Source organism: Strix uralensis, chromosome 7, assembly GCF_047716275.1.
Source record: "Strix uralensis isolate ZFMK-TIS-50842 chromosome 7, bStrUra1, whole genome shotgun sequence".
Classification (NCBI taxonomy): Eukaryota; Metazoa; Chordata; class Aves; order Strigiformes; family Strigidae; genus Strix; species Strix uralensis.
This window is the reverse complement of record NC_133978.1, coordinates 16391452-16410764: the sequence shown is the minus strand read 5'-3', so window position 1 is coordinate 16410764 and position 19313 is coordinate 16391452. Positions and strand designations below refer to the sequence as shown.

Here is a 19313-nt window from a genome sequence, read left to right as displayed (position 1 = left end):
GAAGCATTAGGAGGTATCCCATGAAGGAGCACAGTTGTGGACTGAAGCCAGTGCAGCCCCAACATTTCGTTACTCCATGCTGTCAGGAGAGAGCTCTGATCATGTCCTGTGCAGGACAACAGAGCAGTGTCAGCATCACATAGGAATTCAAGTGTCTCGGAGTTCAAATCTTTCAGCTCTGAAGGAAACTCTGCCATGTAAGGCCAAGAGGAGGCAGAGGATATGCAATTGATTTTCACAACTTCATTTGAATCACTTTGCAGCTGTAAAATAGTCACTCTGGCACAAAATATGTGGTAACACCCTGAAAAATTATTTATAAATAATTGAACTGCAAATCAGTCAGAGCAGGTCTCAACAGATGACACTATAATTGCAGCTATTAACCACACATTTTTTACTACAGTACAAGTCAGGGTATAAAAGTATGAGTATTCATTTGAATGTTAGAAACACATCTGCAGCCAGAAGCTCTGCAAAGCCACACAGTTCAGCCAATCCCAGATATAAGTGATACACACTTGCCACCATGGGACCAACCTAAAGGGTTGCTGAGTACATGCAGCTTGTATCACTGATCTGGAATTCAGCTACATGTGTTGGGTTTCTTCACTAATTGCACTTACTCATCTTTGCATCACAAACCTACTTGTTACTATAATGATGCAACCAATTGCTAGCACTCTCAAATCATCTCTTCACAGCTGAGAATAAGTTTCTATCTCTTACCTTAGGATCTCTCGGCTGACTCCACTGGAATTATCCTCTCAAAATGCTATAACTAACAGTTATTTTCATCACAGAACTGTAAGACTCACAGTTGCGTTTAGACCCCTGGCACGTACTTAGATGACACAATGCATTTTCAGCCTTTTATTGCTTATACTAGCCAAACATCAGACAAGCTCGAAACCTAAAACCTTAGGTTTGTCACAGGTGGGCCACAAATATTGTCTTTATTATGTTAAACAACTAGATGATGTGAGCATCTAAATGCTAAACTCAAATGCTAAGCATTTGTGGAGGGCAGATTTGGCAAATGAAGGAATTATGATGATTTTAATTGATGGGCATTATTGCTGATGAGATAAGATGAATCTGCAGCAAAACCAGATGCAAAAGTTGTGGGAAAAGGGTCACTTTCTCTGAATATCAAAGTCACCATCTTCAGAAAGCAGATCATCCCCTGTCTTTGGAGTAAGGGCATAGAGAAGGTTACATAAGAAATGTCATTCACATTTGCACTGAAAAAACTTTAAAAGAAAAAAGCCATTGCAAATATACATGAAATTTTATCAAGAAACGGATTTTTTTTTTTTCAAGCTGTGGAAAATATTTAATGTTTTGACTGACTTGTTTCCAATTTTGGAGACATCAGTGTATTGTTAAATATGCAGTATGTACATGGATTAGGAGTAAATTGCTGTCTTTGTTTTCTGAACTTTTAATAGACCTTTAGGAAGGACACAACATTGTAAGGCCAAACTGGACACTTAAGAAGTGGGGTTTGAGGCCCCGGGGAGGCGGGTCCTTTGTTTTGTGGGTTGGGTTTGGGGTGGGTGCGCTGTTTTGGTTTTGGGTTGTTTGTTTTTCTTAAGGAGAAGTAGTATTCTAGCTCTTGGACATTTTCTTTATACTGTGAACAAGCCAAGGAAAGGGTTGTAAGTCAAGATAGGGTCATAAACCAAAATACCATATCTCTGAAAGCTTCCTCAGCCACTGGTGTTATTTCCTTCAACATGACAGACACAGAAAACAACCCAGTGAACAGGTACATTTAGCATATAATGTACTGTTAATAAAACACAGCAATGACAGATAATTCACCATAATATGAAGTGACTAGGTTACATTGTACAAAGATTTTGGTGTTCTGCTTCTTAAAACAATTAGATCTCTGCCATTTTCCCTCCTACATTTTTAGAAAAAAGGCTTGCATTTTAAAAATTTGTATGTAAAAAAGTGTCACAGTTTACACGTAGGGGAAAAGATACTCACTGCACTTTTACCAGGTCCATTTTGTAGAAAAAAATTAATTACAAACACTTACTTGAATGGGATCTACTGAAATCAGAATACTTTTAAAAACAGTGATGAGTATTTAAGTTAAAGATGAAATAAACATAAAATATATGCAAAAATTCAAAACATTTTCCATACTGGAGGTCTACAAGGTAACTTCCAGTACTGAAAATGTTTTTAATTTTTTTAGTCACAGTATGCTTTTTATGCCCAGTTTACTTCAAGAAAAGGATTAATCTAGACAACTTTTAAATATAAAGTTACAACATTCGTTTAAAATTGTTTATAATGTAATAACCATTCTTACAAAAGCTTGTAAGGAATTGTTTGTTAAAACAGAGTTGAACAATCCCAGGTTAGGCTAGTATGTTTACACTTAAGTAATAGGATCCCTTAATTCACCTGGGTTTTGGATTCTCACTCACACCATTTGGGTTGTGCTAGCAAAAGCATCTCTTTGAATACTAAGAGAGAAAGAAGTCAAATTGAACAGTTAAAAAGTTTGCTACCAACTGTTCATCAAAAACATACTTATTTTCAGTGACAAACACCAAGACAGAATTCTAAGCAAACTGACACAGAATTAAGATTGAAAAATACCTGTTCTCCAGTTAAAGCCTCCATCCAATCAATTGCATTTCTGCTTGAAATCCTTAACACCACTGGACCAGAATGTTAACAATATGTTAACACAAACCAACATCTCACTTCTTGTGTCCTACAGTTTTTGAGCATCTTTGGTATTTATATATGCAAGGCTGGGCAAAAAGACAAAACCGAAACTTGTTCCTCTCAAGATGGGCGCTTGAACTTGTATGTGCCAATTTTAGACAGAAAATAAAACCTTATATGAGGGCTCAACTAAATACAGTCAAGTAAAACATTAGCTATACGCACCTTTTACACACAAGTCAAGTTATAGAAATTGACCTTTATTTAGTAATCAGTTTCTTTAACTTTTTTTTTGATACAAAGTGACATTTTCATTTTAATACAGAAAATCCATGTCAGAACAGTACCTGTCTGTTTCAGTTGTACCACTGGAGTCTACTCTGACCTCAAACTTTAAAAAACAAACAAAAAATAAGATAAACAAAAAACAACTGCTGTCCCTCACCATGAGAAGTACTTTGACTAGTAAGTCATCCATACCATTTTCTAATTTTTATATATACAGTATTCTAATAGTATGGTATAATACTATATAAAATACTATATATTATAGTTCAGAATACTCTATATAGTATATAACTATATAAATACTATATAAGGTATTTTGAAGTAGAGATTAGCATCTGTAAAACAGAATTTAAATTTAGGACCAGATCTTTCTTTGAAGAACTGTGCAAGAAGAATCCCTTTTTTTAATTAAAAAAGCTGCAAACAGAAGCAAAACTACAGCCTGTAGTGTAAAACTAGAAACCCTACATAATGAAATGTTAGGAACAGTGACTGAGAAGCAGTTATACTCAAATGATATTTTAAAAACAATTAAAATACAGTACCCAAGAAACATGGCACAAGAGACAGAAGAGACAGGTACAAAACCTGTGTTAGGAACACAGAGTCAGAAGTGCAAAAAACCGAAAAGGGAACTGATACAATGGAGTTTGGTACAATAGGTAAATAAGTATTGCAACCAAAACTAAATGATCACTTATTTTTTGACAGTGAAAACACTAACAGTTTAGTACCTTTCTACAGGCTTTTAATCAAAGCCCTAAAATGTGGCTGCTCTTAAATAAAAACAATCTATGTGAATGCTACACACTGAAGTACAAAGCTTAAGAATTACCCTGCAAAATTGCACTGACATAAGCTTTCCATATTTACAGTATCTAAAAGTGACAGAACACAGCATGCTAGGCCTAGCTTATGACTCTTCCCCACCAGTACTTAATCCAGGCCCAACAACCAAAAATTATTTCTCAACACATGTTAAGCTTGGATTGTTCAGATATATTATGACGTTTAAATATTAGATTCATGCATAAAACAAGAAACGGTATCTTTGACAGACAAGCGTTGACAGGATACAAACAGTGGTCTGCCCTGTAGAGGAGTGTACTTCCTTCTGAGCTTACTCCCAAGACGTACCAATTCAATCCCACGTTATTACCTGGTTGTCAAGTCAACAATGTCCTTAGAAATAGTCAAAATTGCAATTTAGAGTCACACTGCGCATAAACCATTTGCTCATATTCAGAAATTTCACTCTATTTTGAAGAGTTACCTCATTAAGTGAAAGGACACAGAGTTAAAAAAAACAAACAAACAAAACCAAAAAAAAAAAAAAAGACATTCAAGTAAACAGCAACAACCAAATACTTTGAAAAGGTTTTTGTAAACTTGTCATTCTACAGGGTTTTGCAGCATTGTTAAATTCATTACTCACGGACAAGTACACACAGGTCTCAACCCCTCATGACAACCTGTCACGTGTACATGTACGACATAAGAGACAAGCTCGGTGATCTACCCCTTCCCACATGCCTCGTCAGGTCCTTGTGTGTTCAGTGTTATCATTCCCCTTCATGAAACAGAAATCACTTACTGATATCTTTATAAAGACAGAAATGGACAGAGTCTGTTGGATAGAAAGTTAGTTGGTTATTTACATCTGCAAAGTAGTTTCACAGCGAAATAAATCTACAGCGGGCCAGCTGGAATCCACAGGACTTTGTTTTGTTCTTGATCGACAGTTGTCATAATCTGAGTGCAAATGCTTGAAAGGGCTCCTCCGTGGACAATGCCTGGCGAAAAAGAAACCCCCCCACACACACAAATGAGACTGGAACAGTTATGAGGAATTAAAAAGAGTAGTCCTCCACTTTTCTGCAAAATCTTTATCACCAGATCAGAATTAATCTATCCAATTCAGTATTTGCCAGATGCATGACTATTAAAACAAGAAAAAGAATAAATGGAGAAAAGAGGTCAAACATTCAATATAGTTTCCTCTTCTAGCTCTTAAAACAGCCTAAGGAAGTCACAGAACTAATGATTATAATCAACTAAAACAACTGTTTTGTTAGAGGCCTCCATGTACTATTTTCAGAGGCATCAAGTGGCAAAGTTTAAGTCTAAAGATGGTCAGAACCTGCTATAATAAACCTTCTCCGTTCAGCATGTGGTGTTAAGAATTTTATATTTATGTGATAATATACATAGAGACTATAGCTGTGGCAACTAGACACTATTTACAAATATTAGAAGTAAATTATTAGGCAGCTCACAGATCGTTGAGCTAAATAAAACAGCAGTGGTTGCTACTCCAATTCTTACTGTCAACTATATTCAAGGAACAAAAAGGCCAACACCAGGCAACTACCTGAAAATCAATTCGAAAGATAAAGGAACACCTTGCATTCTACTCTTGCTAAACGTAACAGCCGTAAAGAGTAAAATGCCAACACAGACACAGGAGAGGAGAATGTATTAGCTTTAAGACTTAAAAAGTGAGGAACTTCCTGACTTGAGAAATACGTCAACAAAGCTTCTGGCCTCAGCTACCACTAGTGGTGAAAAAATACGGAAGGCCTTAAATAATTTCCATTTTTGAAAAGAGATAATTTGATCTCACTAAAAATATTACTTGACTCTGCAGTATATACTACAGTTAATGATGTTACTCACTCAGGTGAGTTTGGATACAGAATGCAATAAGTGACAAAGTCTATGAAAGGTGACAAACGGCAGTGAGAAAGTGATTCAGATTACACACCATGCTCACAACTTGGTACAGGAAACAAAGCCAACTTGAAAAAGTCGTTAGTCAAAAAATGTACTTCATGAAGCAGTCACAGAGCTCAGGTCTAAGAGAGTGTGTCACATAGCTTCAAGAGGAAGCTACCATGCTCAACATGCCTATCTACAGGCTTATTTTATGCACAACATTGTAATTTCAACAAGCTTGAATGTCAATACAGTTTGAACACCAATCCTCTGACTACCAGCATCTGGAAATGTTGACGACAGCTGGAGTCCATTGCACTTGGCACGACCAGAGGGAGGCCCTTCCCACAGGACATGTGGAAAGATACACATAAGACTCCCTTGCACTGAGTGCTACTTTCACTATCAGGGTGAAATTAAAATGCAACAAATGACTTAACAAGGAGCAGAAGATAACATGCAATCTGGGCATGCGCATTTCAAGTTCTGTGAAGGTTTAAGTATGTACCATTTAAATGAACATTTGCATGGCTATTACATGCCAGGTAACTGATTCTGTTGAGAACATGCAGCTTCTCTCAGGATGTGCTAAGACAGCTCTTCACTGAATACATTCCCCTTCCCTTCCCTGCACTTGGCAAGGTATGCCTCAAAGCATTTCTGTAGGAATCCCGTTGTTTGGGGGATGAAAGTTGGGTTTTGGCTGGTTTAGTGGTGGTTTTTTGGGTTTTTTTTGTTTTCTTCTTTTCAAGTTTTGTTGCCATTCACATCAAGATAGCTAGAATTTTATCTCTACTCTTTTCAATGTATGTGGAACCATATGGAAATATACTCTGAAATAAGCAGAGACAGTCTTCACAGTTTTCTTTCTCTGGTAAAAATGCAGTATTAACTACAATCCAAGATTCATATAATATACTTTATGACGTTAAAAAGGCCTCTGAAGTTGAACTTCATTATTGAAAATTACAACACATGCTCAAGAAACCTTTGACAATTTTTTTTCTTTCTCGAAAGATGTAAAGTACGTCTCACAAATCAATCATTAATTCACACTACAGGGTTTTATTGTTGTTTGGTTTTGTTTTGTTTGATTTTTTCAATTACAAAACAGCTTCAATTCCTTACATGGTATAAAACTGACAACACTGTGTCAAATTATCTTGACCATACTTCCAACACTTCTGGCTTGTAATAAAACTTTTTCAGAATCTCTTGAGGTCAGAATATTCATAACATGCTAAAACAAGAACATGTAAAAGCAAGGGATAGTACTGATTTCTTGATATTTCCTCTCCCGATAAAACAAAACACCAGAGTATGAGTTCGCCAAAAGGGAAGGCCGAGAAAAAAAAAAAAGTGCTCTTTGAAGGAACATCGGATCTTTTGAATTATGCTGTAAATGGATTCAATTGCCACTGTGTTCTTAGTGAAATGTTGATTAAATACTAACCTGTAAAGTACTTGCTATACTCTTGTTCTATTTTTTGAGCTGTCTCAAACTGTTCTTTGGAATGTTTTTGTGTAACTTTGTCCCTCAGGAAGATTGGGTCTTTTTGCTCTCTGCAAAAAAAGAAAGAAAAAAAAAGAAAGACCTTGTATAAGAGTATTTTTATTTTTTCTAATGGACTTGAAATGATTACCTCCAGTTGGGTGAATGTGAAAGGCTAATTAATTTGCAAGCATAATCTTACACATAGAGTGCCATCTACTGTGTTTCAGCAGTATCAGCATAGTCATAAGGATCATTTCACTGCTAACAAATTTATTTGCTATCAGGCCAAGACAGTATTTCTTTAAAGTCTCAGAAACTGGGAGAGGGTTGAAGGAGAAAATATAATTTTTTTTCAGTTCATGTGAATCGGATCATCATCTCATATACACTCCAGCACTCCCTACACAAAGCTGGGCTCAAGTACTGCTCTTTTAGGGGCTTGAGGTATCAAGTGTTGAGCAAATAGAACATTTCTATGTCATCTTATATATGACAAATTTTTGAGATAACTGTTTTTCCATTATACAAACTGTTGGAAATAAAATTTAAAAAAAAAATAGAGAAATATAAATGGTAAAAAAAAAAAAAAATTCACTCCAATCAAGGCTTGTAACAGTCTCCTCCAAATCTGACTTCCGGCCCCCAGTAGGGGATTTCTTTAAAAGAAAGCAGAACTTATAATCAACTAGTAAGGTCATATAGATAGGTATTGAAATAATATACGCATAGGTTATTACAGCAGTGAGAAAAGAAGAACAATTTTATTTAATAAATTAAAAAAATCACTACTAATCTATCACTGCTGTGACGCATTTCAGAGAATTCCAATAGAACTGTAATAGAATTATATCAAAAAGGCTGTTTGGAAAAACCTTTGGTGCTCATAACAGGCACAGACAATGTGCCATTGCATTTTGATGACTACTAGAAATCCTTGATTGTCTAGTTCAATCGCTCTCTGTCACTTTCCAAAAAAAGAAAACAGCTGTAATGGTCACCATTCCATTTCCAAAGGGGCTGAAGACATGACAGTTCCATTTATCATTGAAGTGTGTGATCCTACAGTGATAATGAAATACACCAGATTGCTTTATGCCTTGCTTCTACTTGAAAGTGGTGATGCTTACCTTCTTTATTAAATAGACAGTCATCAAATTCACCCACAGATCAAGAATATAAGAAGTCTTCAACTTTCAAAATGAAGATAGCACAAATAGAAGATCTCTCAACAAAACTTTCTTAATACTTACATTGGGAGATTATGTCACTTCTTGCCAAATCAATCTACCAAAACGTGTAAAGGCTTACTCAAACATTAGGGGAGGGACTGGGCTTTCTAACTCCCGTGTTCTGTTCCTGGCTATATTTGAGCAGGAACTTTGCAATTACTGAAGGAGCACAGCCCAAGACGACCACGGTATATACACTCCATGGCAAAAGGGGACTTCCCTTGCCGTTTTCACTGGAGAATGAAGGTGGGAAAGCAGAGGTTACAAATCAGTTGGCACTGCATCCACACATTTGGCCCTGCTGAGAAGATGAAGAATAGCTCTTTGTCACGGTCACCACTTAATCCTCAATGGATCTCACCCATATCTGTCTTACGGTTTAATACAAAGGCGAGCAGGAAAGATCTGAGTGCCCCCTGGAGTATGTACAGTTTAGTCTACATTGTTTGATTTCTTTGAAAGATTCACTTAATTGTCATGCAACCAAAATGAAGTTAAGACCATTTACCTCACAGCGGTTTTTATATGGATTAATTTCCACATTTTAAAGAGATTTAAGATGACTAGGATGAAAGAAAAAATAAAGGTAACAAGCTTATTTTAAGCTAAAATAAACACCCCTGAACTATAACCCACACAGACTTACTTGATTTGTTTAGCATTTTTGTAGCGAATAAAAATTACAATAGGGTAGATATGAACACTGTGGAGCCGTTCAATGGCATGAGGAGCGATGTCAAGCAGACAATGACAATCCTAAGATCAAATGTAAATGCAAAACACTGATTCAGTTAAAGAGCACAAGCAGACATGCAAATCCCCCATTTCTTCCCCTACTTAAACCATAGCAACCCAATATAATTTTGCTACACATTTAGCATTTTGGGGCTACTGAGCAATTTGTACCCAAAGGATTTACAACAAAAGACAGAAGATGAAAAACCGCAAGAAATTTCATTCATAGTACCAAAAGCACAGATTGATAGAAATAAAAGTATTTGAAGAACTAATGAAATGAAAACTCAGATTAAAAATATATGCAATACATTTTTCCAAATTTAAGTATTAATTTTCTCTTTCAGAAGTCATAAGCAAACAGAGGCATTAAAGTAATAAGACTTCTGTGTGGTTTGACAGAAAACTATAAGCAATGTACAGATTTTAATTAACATCTGTCTCCAGGAGTATTATGATGTTTATGTTCTATATGACTGCATTAAATGAAATAGTTAAGAAAACTAAATCTTTGTTTGGGGGACAAGGGGTGGAATCTGTGGAATCTAAGAAAATAACTTCTAATTTTATTTAAAAATACTGTAAAAGAATATGGACATTCCTAGTTTCTACAAAGGTGAGCTTGCATAAAATAATCTTTAAACAGTTACATGCCAAAGAGAGGTAACTTTTATTTTACTCAGCAGCCTAGGGAACAAGTGTCTGAATGCCTTAAAGGAGGACAACACTAACATAATTTCCATCCCCCCAACATAGTATGACCATATATTGCAAGTTGTACAAAGAACTACAGCATTAGAAATGACTGACCTTTTCTGTTATCTCTTTTATTGAAGCCACAGTTGTCACATCAAAATGTCCACTCCTCCGTTTATAATCGATAAACAGACAATCCTTCACGCCCCGTTCAATGGCTTGTTGGGAAGCTTTCATAACCTCTGTTTCACAGAAGAAGAGATCCACTTTAATTACTATTCCTTAGGCACAGAACAAGGCTAACGAAACAACGTCTGCAAATTCAGATTCTTGGGGGTTCTTCCATGTTTGCGCTATCATTTAATTCTCTTATATAGATGTTACTATCATGTATTCTAAGCAAGAATAAATTGGTTATATTTGCATACTTACCAAGAGGACATCTGCAAAATTTTCCAGGGGATTCTTTGACCAACATGTCTTTCACAGCATCAAGTAAAGGTCCTAGAATAAGGACAGGCCTAGGAGAGGTACAGTCCACTTTCTGTACACGCTGATATGCCAGACTTGCAGAATCTACAAACACAGAAGATTTACTTTTAAAAGTATAAATTACTTTCTTGGCATTCCCCAGATAAGGAGAAGGACCCTAACAGTAATTATGAAAACAACTCCCTTGCACGGGATAAAGGCCTTGACAAGTACAAAAAATGCCCACGAGCCATTATTGCAATTTTCTCCACTTGACAGCTTAAAATTGAAACTTTTCAAATTGAACCTGGTGCTTCTCCCCCCCAACCCTCAACCAAACTTTTAAACCAATCATTCCTACTTTTTCCTGAAAGTGTAAACAAGACATGATATTTGTTTTTTCTGGTTTGGTTTGTTGAGCTCTTACAAGGAAGTAAGCATTCTAACCAATGTGATTTTTGTAGAGGAGGGAAGAAACAGAAGTGAAGATTTTTGAGTGGTGCCCAGGATTTCTGTCTAGACTAGGTGACCTGGACAGAAATTAAATAGTTGAAAGGAAGATCAAAACCCTGCATCAAAAAGCAATCCCCCTCTGCAAATGAAACATTGATGCTAACAGATCTAGGAATAAATTACCAAAAAAATTTTATTTGAAAAACTCTGGCTTGGTATATACAAAAAAAATGTTGTTATTAAAGGCACCGTATGTGATGGGACGTATGATCACCATTTGTATTCAGAAAGCAACATTATTCATTGTGTCATGCTGCAGCTGTTTAAAATGAGAGAGAAGGAAAGGCAACCCCCTTCCCAGTATAAGAAAGGTACTTGCCGTCTAAGAAAGGAATTGAATCTGTACTGATTGTATCAAGAGCCAGTAAATCCTTTCCATCTTTGGAACCACTTCGCTTGTGTTTATGCTTTCTTCTAAAGAATGACCTCCGTGCTGCTGCTGACAATGTCTTAGATGAGCTGTTTTCATCTTTAGCCTCAGACATGCTGTGTCTCCTGTAGAATTCCTGATCCATCCTATAATGAAACAGACTAAATGGTTGGCATTTAAACTTATCTTTTTAAATTTTTTCTACAAACAGTATCACCGCTGCTTCTGGAACACACTGGAAATTCTTGTCTCAAGCATCAGCCTGAGTATCTTCATCACAGAAAATTAATCAGAAACAAACAAGTAATAAGCATCTGAAAACCCCATACATCATTTCCTCAGAATTCTTACAATACAAATAGCAGCATGCCCACTCTGACAGGCAGGGCAAAATTCTCAAGGCAGAAGCAGCAGTAAGCACCTACTTGCCGGTAAAGTCAGCCTTGGCACAGAAACGAAGATCCCACTCTTTCTATGAAGCTGCATGTTATACTCATTCTTACAAATAACTTATTAGCAATCCAAAATAAGAGTTTTATTTTATATCAGCACAAGTACTTTGGCCACATAACACATGTAAAATGTAGTTGGTTTTACCAACTTCCAGTAACAAGTCTATCAGTGAAGTGTATGGGTCCACACATATATATATATATATGGTACTTCCACACATTACACATAGTACCGTTGTCCCACCGTCAGGATGACTTTTGAGTTATGACATGGAGAGAAGAGTATTAGAAGAAAAGCAAAGCAGAAAACCAGTAATCTTAAAATGAAAAAAATACTTTAATCACTGAGTGACAACTAATGTGATTTCAGTAATGATGTAAAAATTTTAGTTCTTGCATACTCCTCTTCACTGGTCTACCAACATTACAAGATTGTGGTGGATACACAGTCTTCTAATAACACTGCTGTGCACAGATAACTAAAACCACTGATGCTTTCCAAGAACAACTGTGATAACCTTGGATTCCAGGCTATTTTCTGCTGTGGTTACTCTCACTTTTGTTGTTGAATTATCTATGACAACACTGGTCTGTGTATCGTTTCCATTTCTAGTTTACTATTTAGTAGCATTAAAAACAACTTGATGGAATTCAATGTATTTAATTCCATGTTATTAAAATATGTCATCCCTAAAATGACATGTCTAAGAATTAGTATCTCCCAGAGAGAATAGAAGCAAACAAGCCTTTTATACCACATCTCACTAGTCAGACTTTTAAAGACTGTAAGATAAATACTGTAACTGAAATCACTCACATATATTTACTTGGAATCTGTCCTCTTTCCAGCTTCTGAGCATTCTCATCTAGTTGCCAAGCCATCCAGCAACCAAAGTTTCCCTGTGGTAGAGTGTCATCAACATACAAAATGTCATCCTTCTTAAAGCTTAAATCCTGTTCCACCTCTGCCAGACGGTCATAAAGTGCTCTGGAAAGGAAGACATAAATAGGCTCTGCAACTGATCTCCATCAACTCAAGGGAAGACTATGCATACTTATTTTGAAAAAGTTAACAGATTAGTGGCACACTAAATTTCAAGAGCACACAAGTTTACAGCGAAACGTGCAGACTTACTATGCTACAGATTGTGTACTCATTGTCAGAGACTAGCTGGGATAAATTATTAAACCCTGAATTTAAAAAATGTGGTAAAACTGATGTACTATCTCTCTCACAATGGTCCGCATATTATCCTAACAGCCTTATGCTGTCATTACCAGTCACACTCAAATACCTGATATAGAATCCATCTCCAGGAAGCTCTTTTATCTTATTAAACTCTTCTATTCTGTATTGAGTCTTTATTTTGATGTTTTCTCCAGGCTTCAACATTTCAAGATAAGCTTCCTCAGCTGTTTTATTTCGCATATCAATGGACCCATACTGCAAAACACAAAACACAAAGCCTTAGGTGTGAAATTGTATCTTAACAGGCAATAGAATTAGGTGCGCTTGAAAAACATGCAAAATGAGTCTGTTTTTCCCACTGGCAAGCCCTGTCTATAAGTAAATCTTGCCACCTAACTCTAGTACAGCTTGCACCTTAAGATGTCTAGCAGGAGACAGACATGGGGGTGGTAAACAAAATACTCGAGTGAACATAGCAGACGTGCACCGTGAGACAGAGTCTGCACTTTTTAAAATAGTTTTCAAAGTGTAAACTGAGAATCATAAAATTCACACTAGAAAGAAATTAATATTTTTAAGGAAAGCAAGTGGTCTGAGGGAAGTCAGAAACACAACTGCAAAGCAAAATCTCCATCTGGATACTGGAGGCGCAATGGGAGAATCTCAGTGCTCAGACAGTCTCAATGCTCAGTTGTATCTAAGAAGCTCATAAAAACGTATGCGTTTATCGCCTTAATAGTCCTGCCAAGCAGATAAATATTCTCATTTCAGATACAGAAACCAGAGTCAAAGATGTATTACATGGCTTCCCCTGAACTCTCATTAGAATTTCATAGTGATAAGATCAATATTGTTCTCTGTTTTGCTATGTTTCATATCCTTGCCTTTCTCCTATGTACAGCACTTGGATTCAAGGCTTCCTATTTAAATGAAGAGAGCAGGTGTTCATAATTCCAAGTGGATATACATTAGCCCTTCCAACTTGTTTGGAACTTGTGGTCTCCGCAGTGGTAGTTCTCCAGGTCCGCATCATCCAGCTCTTCATGTGTTGCAGCCAGAATGAAGGTTATGCATTCTCACCATTCTTATCCGGGTTTTGTGGGAGGAACTCAAGATTCACAGAACACCTCCCATTGTGAGACAGCACGATTCTTTGAACAACTTCCTCTTTATACCATCCTAGACATTTTGCCAGTATTCTGCAGACTTTTCTTAATAGCTTACCTCAAGTATCATGTCACCCAACACTAGTCCATCAGGTCCTTTTGCTGGGCTATCATCATCTACATCTGAGACAAATATTCCATAGAGGTTTCCACCACATATCTGGATCCCAAGATCCACTTGGGATTTTTTAACAACAACAGTTCTAGGTTCAAGAGTCCTTTTGCTTGTGTCCACAGGGCCCCTTTTGACAGGGAGAAAAAAACACATGTACTTCAATTTAAAAACTTGCATTACGTACAATCAACTAGTCATCTGAAGAACATATATTTACATAATTATTATTCAAAATAAGTCACCTACAGATACAGTCTTTTAAGATGAACATCATGCTCCTTGCAGAACTAATCTTGTAGTAAATGTTCTTCACTCCTTGCAGACCCTGTCTTTCAAAACCAGTCTGAAAACACGTACTTTTAACCTGGGGTTCACTTAACTTGTCTGACTTATTTCAACCAGACACAGCATTCAAAGAAGCACACTTTCTTTTTTAATATCCTTCACATCCACCCTGATAATTTTTTGTCCTTACGGCAAAAATTTTAGTCTCTACCTTAAGGAATTCCGGGGACTTGTAGTTGGTGTGGTTTGTTTGGATGGGGGTGTCATTGTTCCTTCATCCTGTTCACTCACAGTATCAATTACGGAATGATTGTCAGGCGTTGCAGCTCCACTGCCTTGAGGGGTAGAATGATTACTCACAGGTTCTAGGCGAGAACTAAGAGTAAAAAAAAAAAATAATAAAAGACTGGTGAGTTAGTGTTTCACCAATGCCAAATATTTTCCACACAGACAAAGTTTTTAATTTGGCCGTAAATCAAGTATAAAGTAAGAAAAAAAACCTAAAACCCCAACCAGCATGCCAAATAACATATGTTCACCATAAGTCTAAGAGAAAGATAAAGATCAGTTTTGAAGTGTGATCATGCATGAAAACAGGATGGATAATTTCACTAGGTCATATGCCTTCTCTAATTAGTTTTTGGAAGCTTCAACTATAAAAAAAATTTAAAACCAATTTGAAGTACTAGAATCTCATAAGCCTAGGAAGAAGTAATTTTTGCTTTTAGTTTAATGCATCTAAGGATTATGTCCAAATAAGAGAAAATACAGTAAAGCATCAAGCATTTTTCTTTTCTTTTTGACAAGCATGTATTCACACATTACTTTTCTAAGCAAACACACTTATCAGCACAAATTTGCTGCTGTTTGCAAACGCATTACCTGTACAGAAGTTATCTACTAGCTAAATAACTGCATGGACCAGCAAGTAGCTTTTTCAAAGTCTAGCCAGCCTTACCTTGATCGTGAATGATTGCCAAGCTGATACATATGTGGGTTATACTGAGCCAGAATAGTAATCGTGTCGCACTGCTGTCCAATGATTAGTCGAGCCTGTTGCTCTGTAGCATTTCTCAAATTTATTCCGTTGAACTATGAAAAAAATGCAAAAGCCAGGATGTCAAGTTTTCTGACAGAAACTAGCAAAATCATTCTTTTAGTCTCCTGATTAATTTAATGTCTAAAAGTTGACTTATTTCCACTGGGGTAAATAGGAGAATGGAAATGCTGCTATACAATGATTCTTAGAGTTTACTCCTTGGAAGGAATCACTGTAATTTTAAAATATTTGGTAACTTGAGCATGAATTCAAAAATCTTTTCACTACTGAAAGACATATGTATGCTGAGCTGCATTATGATTTGATATCACTGATTAAATACAAGTTGGTTCAGATCACCGATCTGAAGAAATTCAGGATTTAAAGGTAAATTCAGATCCATGATCCATTTAGGCCCACTGTAGTATCATCCACACACTGTGCAACAGAAGATGCTTTAATATACACAAGCATGAACAGATCTAGCATTTACAAAATACCTCTGTACTTTACAAAATGCTCCTCCACATGTTTATTTAATACTGTAGGCAAAAACATGACTGTAGCTAATCTGAAGCCTACCCGAGTATTTTTTAAACCAGGTATCTCAGGTAAGGATATGCCACAGCAACAGCAGCATGAAACTCAGTACAAGCCAGCTGCTTGAATATTTACTCATTTTATCAGGCAGAGTATGGTGTTAGGACTATATTTCACTAGGTTTTAAGTACAGAAACTAGCTAGCTTAGGATCTAATATATTAATATAAAATTAAATTATATCTATGTAAGATGTAATGCAGATCTGTCATCAAAAGGCATTATTTTATGATAAAGCCTGACAAAAAGTCACAACAATCACGATTACTAGAATATTACAATAGAGAGTATCCTTTGCTACATCTCACAGCACACAAGCTTTCACAAGATAGTCTTTCGGGGAAGGCAGTTATGGCTGGAGTCATATGAATTGATTTATTAAGCCACAGGAATAGTAAGCAAACAATTACCTCTAGTAACTGATCACCATACTCAAGGCCAGCTTGATGGGCAATGCTCCCACCTGTTACTTTAGAGACAAATATTCCACCATTTTCTCCGCTCACAATGGAAATCCCTAGAGGCTCAGAACCCTTCTGCACTTTAACATGACGTGGCTCTTCCATGTAGGGCCTTTTAGAGGAGATAGTTAAAACTGATTTGGACAAAATTGCACTTGAACCATCACAATGTCAAAGTTACATGCAATACTTTATGTCTGTCTGAACTGTAATAATAAAATAGGTTTAAACAGTTACTTAAAAAAATTACTGCCAACTTTCTTAACTGCATTCAACATGCAACATACAGTGGCAGAAGTAAATGTAAACTGAGTACACAACTGCTCTAAAACATTATGGTAAATATGAATTATAAATAGTATGGTGGTGAAGTTGGTAGGAAAGAAGCTTCCAGATGCATATTATATAAAAGTAACTAAACCACTGTATATAATATGTCATTTACAAACCATATTCCAGAAAGGTATGTTACAAATATAAATGCTGGGAGTCTTTATTGCCAGTGAAAATAAACATCATAAATAATAAGGTGGTAAACCAAAGGACAACAATGCACAAATATCAGATTTCGTATTTGTATGGAGGGAAACATAAATTAGTAATGAAAATTAAGCAGTTGCAAACTCAAGCCATTAAGACAGCAATTTGCATGGTAGCATTACAATTACCATGCAAATTCTCCTCAGAGCAATTATCCAAACATGTAAAATAGCACAAAGTGCGCAATACTGCTTGAGAAGGACAACCTTATATCAGGCCAACCTCAAACTCCTTAGTGATGAGAACCTAGGCCTAGGAGCCACAGGGATTCTCAGAAAAGACCTATTACGGAACAGATATCTGAAAGATGTAGAAGATTTGAGAAGAAAAGAACACTTAGATAAAGACACACAGTAGTAACACACTAGTAAGCATAACAAGAGAATGGCTAATACAAAAGAAAAGCCCGATACATTCCCCTTTCCTCCCCCACATAGTTAGGATGTATCCACCTGTACAAACAGGGCTGGTCTCTTCATGGTTTGTATAAACAAAACAGTAGCCTCCTAAAAAGTGCTGGTTCATATTACTATGAACTCAGTAACGTCTACATAGCAAAAGGCATCACCTTGTTGATGATGTTGAGTTCATTCTGAATGAAGCAGTTTAGGTACCAGGTGTGGTGTATTTTTTATTTTAATAGCATTATACTACATTTGACATGCATTAATTTGAATGTTTTCTTTCCTAACGCTTCATTACATCATAAAGACATTCTCTAAATTGTGCCAACTGTTTAAACTATTTTAATTGTGCTGTTCAGAGACCAGATGAGTTAACTGGACTTCACTCACTGCTATTTATGTGAGCCAGGCTGAGGAAAGTTACTTTTGGAAAGAGCAGGATTTGGGGCTAAGGGCAGAGGACATCACTTCATAAATTATCTTATTGCCACAGTCTTTGAAGGTAACTATTTGGTAGCCTTCTGCAGCAGAGGCATAAGAGTTTGCCAGCTTATTGATGCATAAAAGATAAAAACTGTCTGCTGATATGAATGCAACTCTGGAACCCAGTAATCTTAAAACATCAACATCACTTTCAGAGGTAATGCCCTCAGAGCTTGTCTATTGATATAATGGAGTTAAGGTAGGTTTACTACTAGCAAACTTAATCTGAAGCCCACATTCTTTCTAGCATATCTTAACTAACCTGTGCTAACTCCCAGAAAACTGAAATTTATGAACAACTTTTTTTACTCATTATGAGCATGTAAACCATGATATTGTATGAAGTTTCTTAATACCACAAAATTTATCATGGCATGCTACCTCATTAAAAAATAAAATTACAACTTTCTGAACTTGATTTATTGTACCCTTCTGCTTTTCCATCTACTATGTGCATTTTTAAATTTGGCTTCTTTGTTCTCGATTGGAACAAGAAAGAATCAAGCTCATACAAATTGCACAGGATCGTATCTTAGAATTCTGGTAACTACAAAATGAAAGATAACTAGTAAATGCATGTAGTAGAGAATCTATAATAAAGTAAAACAGAATTATAACATTAAAAAGGTGTCTTACTTGATAAGCAGTGTTATTAAAATCAAGTGAAGCGCACTCTTCTATAACATTCATACTGCCTGCCAGAATCACTAAACACTGATTAGAAAAAAGTCTTAATTGATCAGATCTTTTAATTTTCATTTAAATTAAAATCAACAGAACAAACAGAAACACTGATAATTTTTTTTTCATCTGCATCATTATTATTGTTATCTGAAGAAAGGCCAAGCGAGTTACTTCTATTTTGTGGGGATCAGAAAGAATTATATGACCAAATAACCATTTAAAATGCTATCTAGGCATCTTCAAATGTTTTCTTAGGATAGACTTACATTAGCTACTTTCCTAAATTAAGAACTGTTTGTGTGTGTTAGTTTTTTGGTTTGCTTTAAAAAAATAATAAAAAAAACAAATAAAAAACCCCCCACAAACCCAAAACTCAGAATTATATTCTTTTTAGAAAGCTGATTCAGACCACAGTTTACACATATGCTCAGCAAGAGTGAAGCTGGAACCTGACTGTACTTCAATCACCTATTTAACATTAACAGAAATTGATATTCCCCAGAGATCAGAACACATACCTTGTGCTCAGAGATACAAAGTTACAGGGGTGTCAAAAACCTATCTTTTTCAGCTGAACATTATACATCATTAGTCATGTGAAAGAGAAAAGAAATTCTGACTTTGAATTTGCAAGTGACAATTAGAGGAACGTTTATATGAGAACACAAATTGAACATACTGAGTACAGAA

General features: G+C 36.1%; 1 protein-coding gene across 4 annotated transcripts in view; it reads right to left on the bottom strand.

Moving 5' to 3' along the window:
* Positions 1-2933: 2933 nt before the first annotated feature.
* DLG5 (discs large MAGUK scaffold protein 5) overlaps positions 2934-19313 on the bottom strand; it is a 109513-nt gene continuing 93133 nt past the window's right edge. For 2 of the 4 annotated variants that reach the window (XM_074874543.1, XM_074874544.1), the window contains exons 22-34: positions 17275-17352; positions 16462-16624; positions 15372-15505; positions 14625-14789; positions 14072-14255; positions 12954-13102; positions 12476-12646; positions 11156-11352; positions 10285-10428; positions 9967-10094; positions 9068-9177; positions 7151-7260; positions 2934-4775 (exon numbers count right to left, since the gene is read on the bottom strand). In XM_074874543.1, the coding sequence (XP_074730644.1) occupies positions 4672-4775; positions 7151-7260; positions 9068-9177; positions 9967-10094; positions 10285-10428; positions 11156-11352; positions 12476-12646; positions 12954-13102; positions 14072-14255; positions 14625-14789; positions 15372-15505; positions 16462-16624; positions 17275-17352 (1837 nt within the window). In that variant the 3' untranslated portion in view covers positions 2934-4671. The remainder of the gene's footprint in view (positions 4776-7150; positions 7261-9067; positions 9178-9966; positions 10095-10284; positions 10429-11155; positions 11353-12475; positions 12647-12953; positions 13103-14071; positions 14256-14624; positions 14790-15371; positions 15506-16461; positions 16625-17274; positions 17353-19313) is intronic. The other 2 variants (XM_074874545.1, XM_074874546.1) reach the window with 1 other exon arrangement.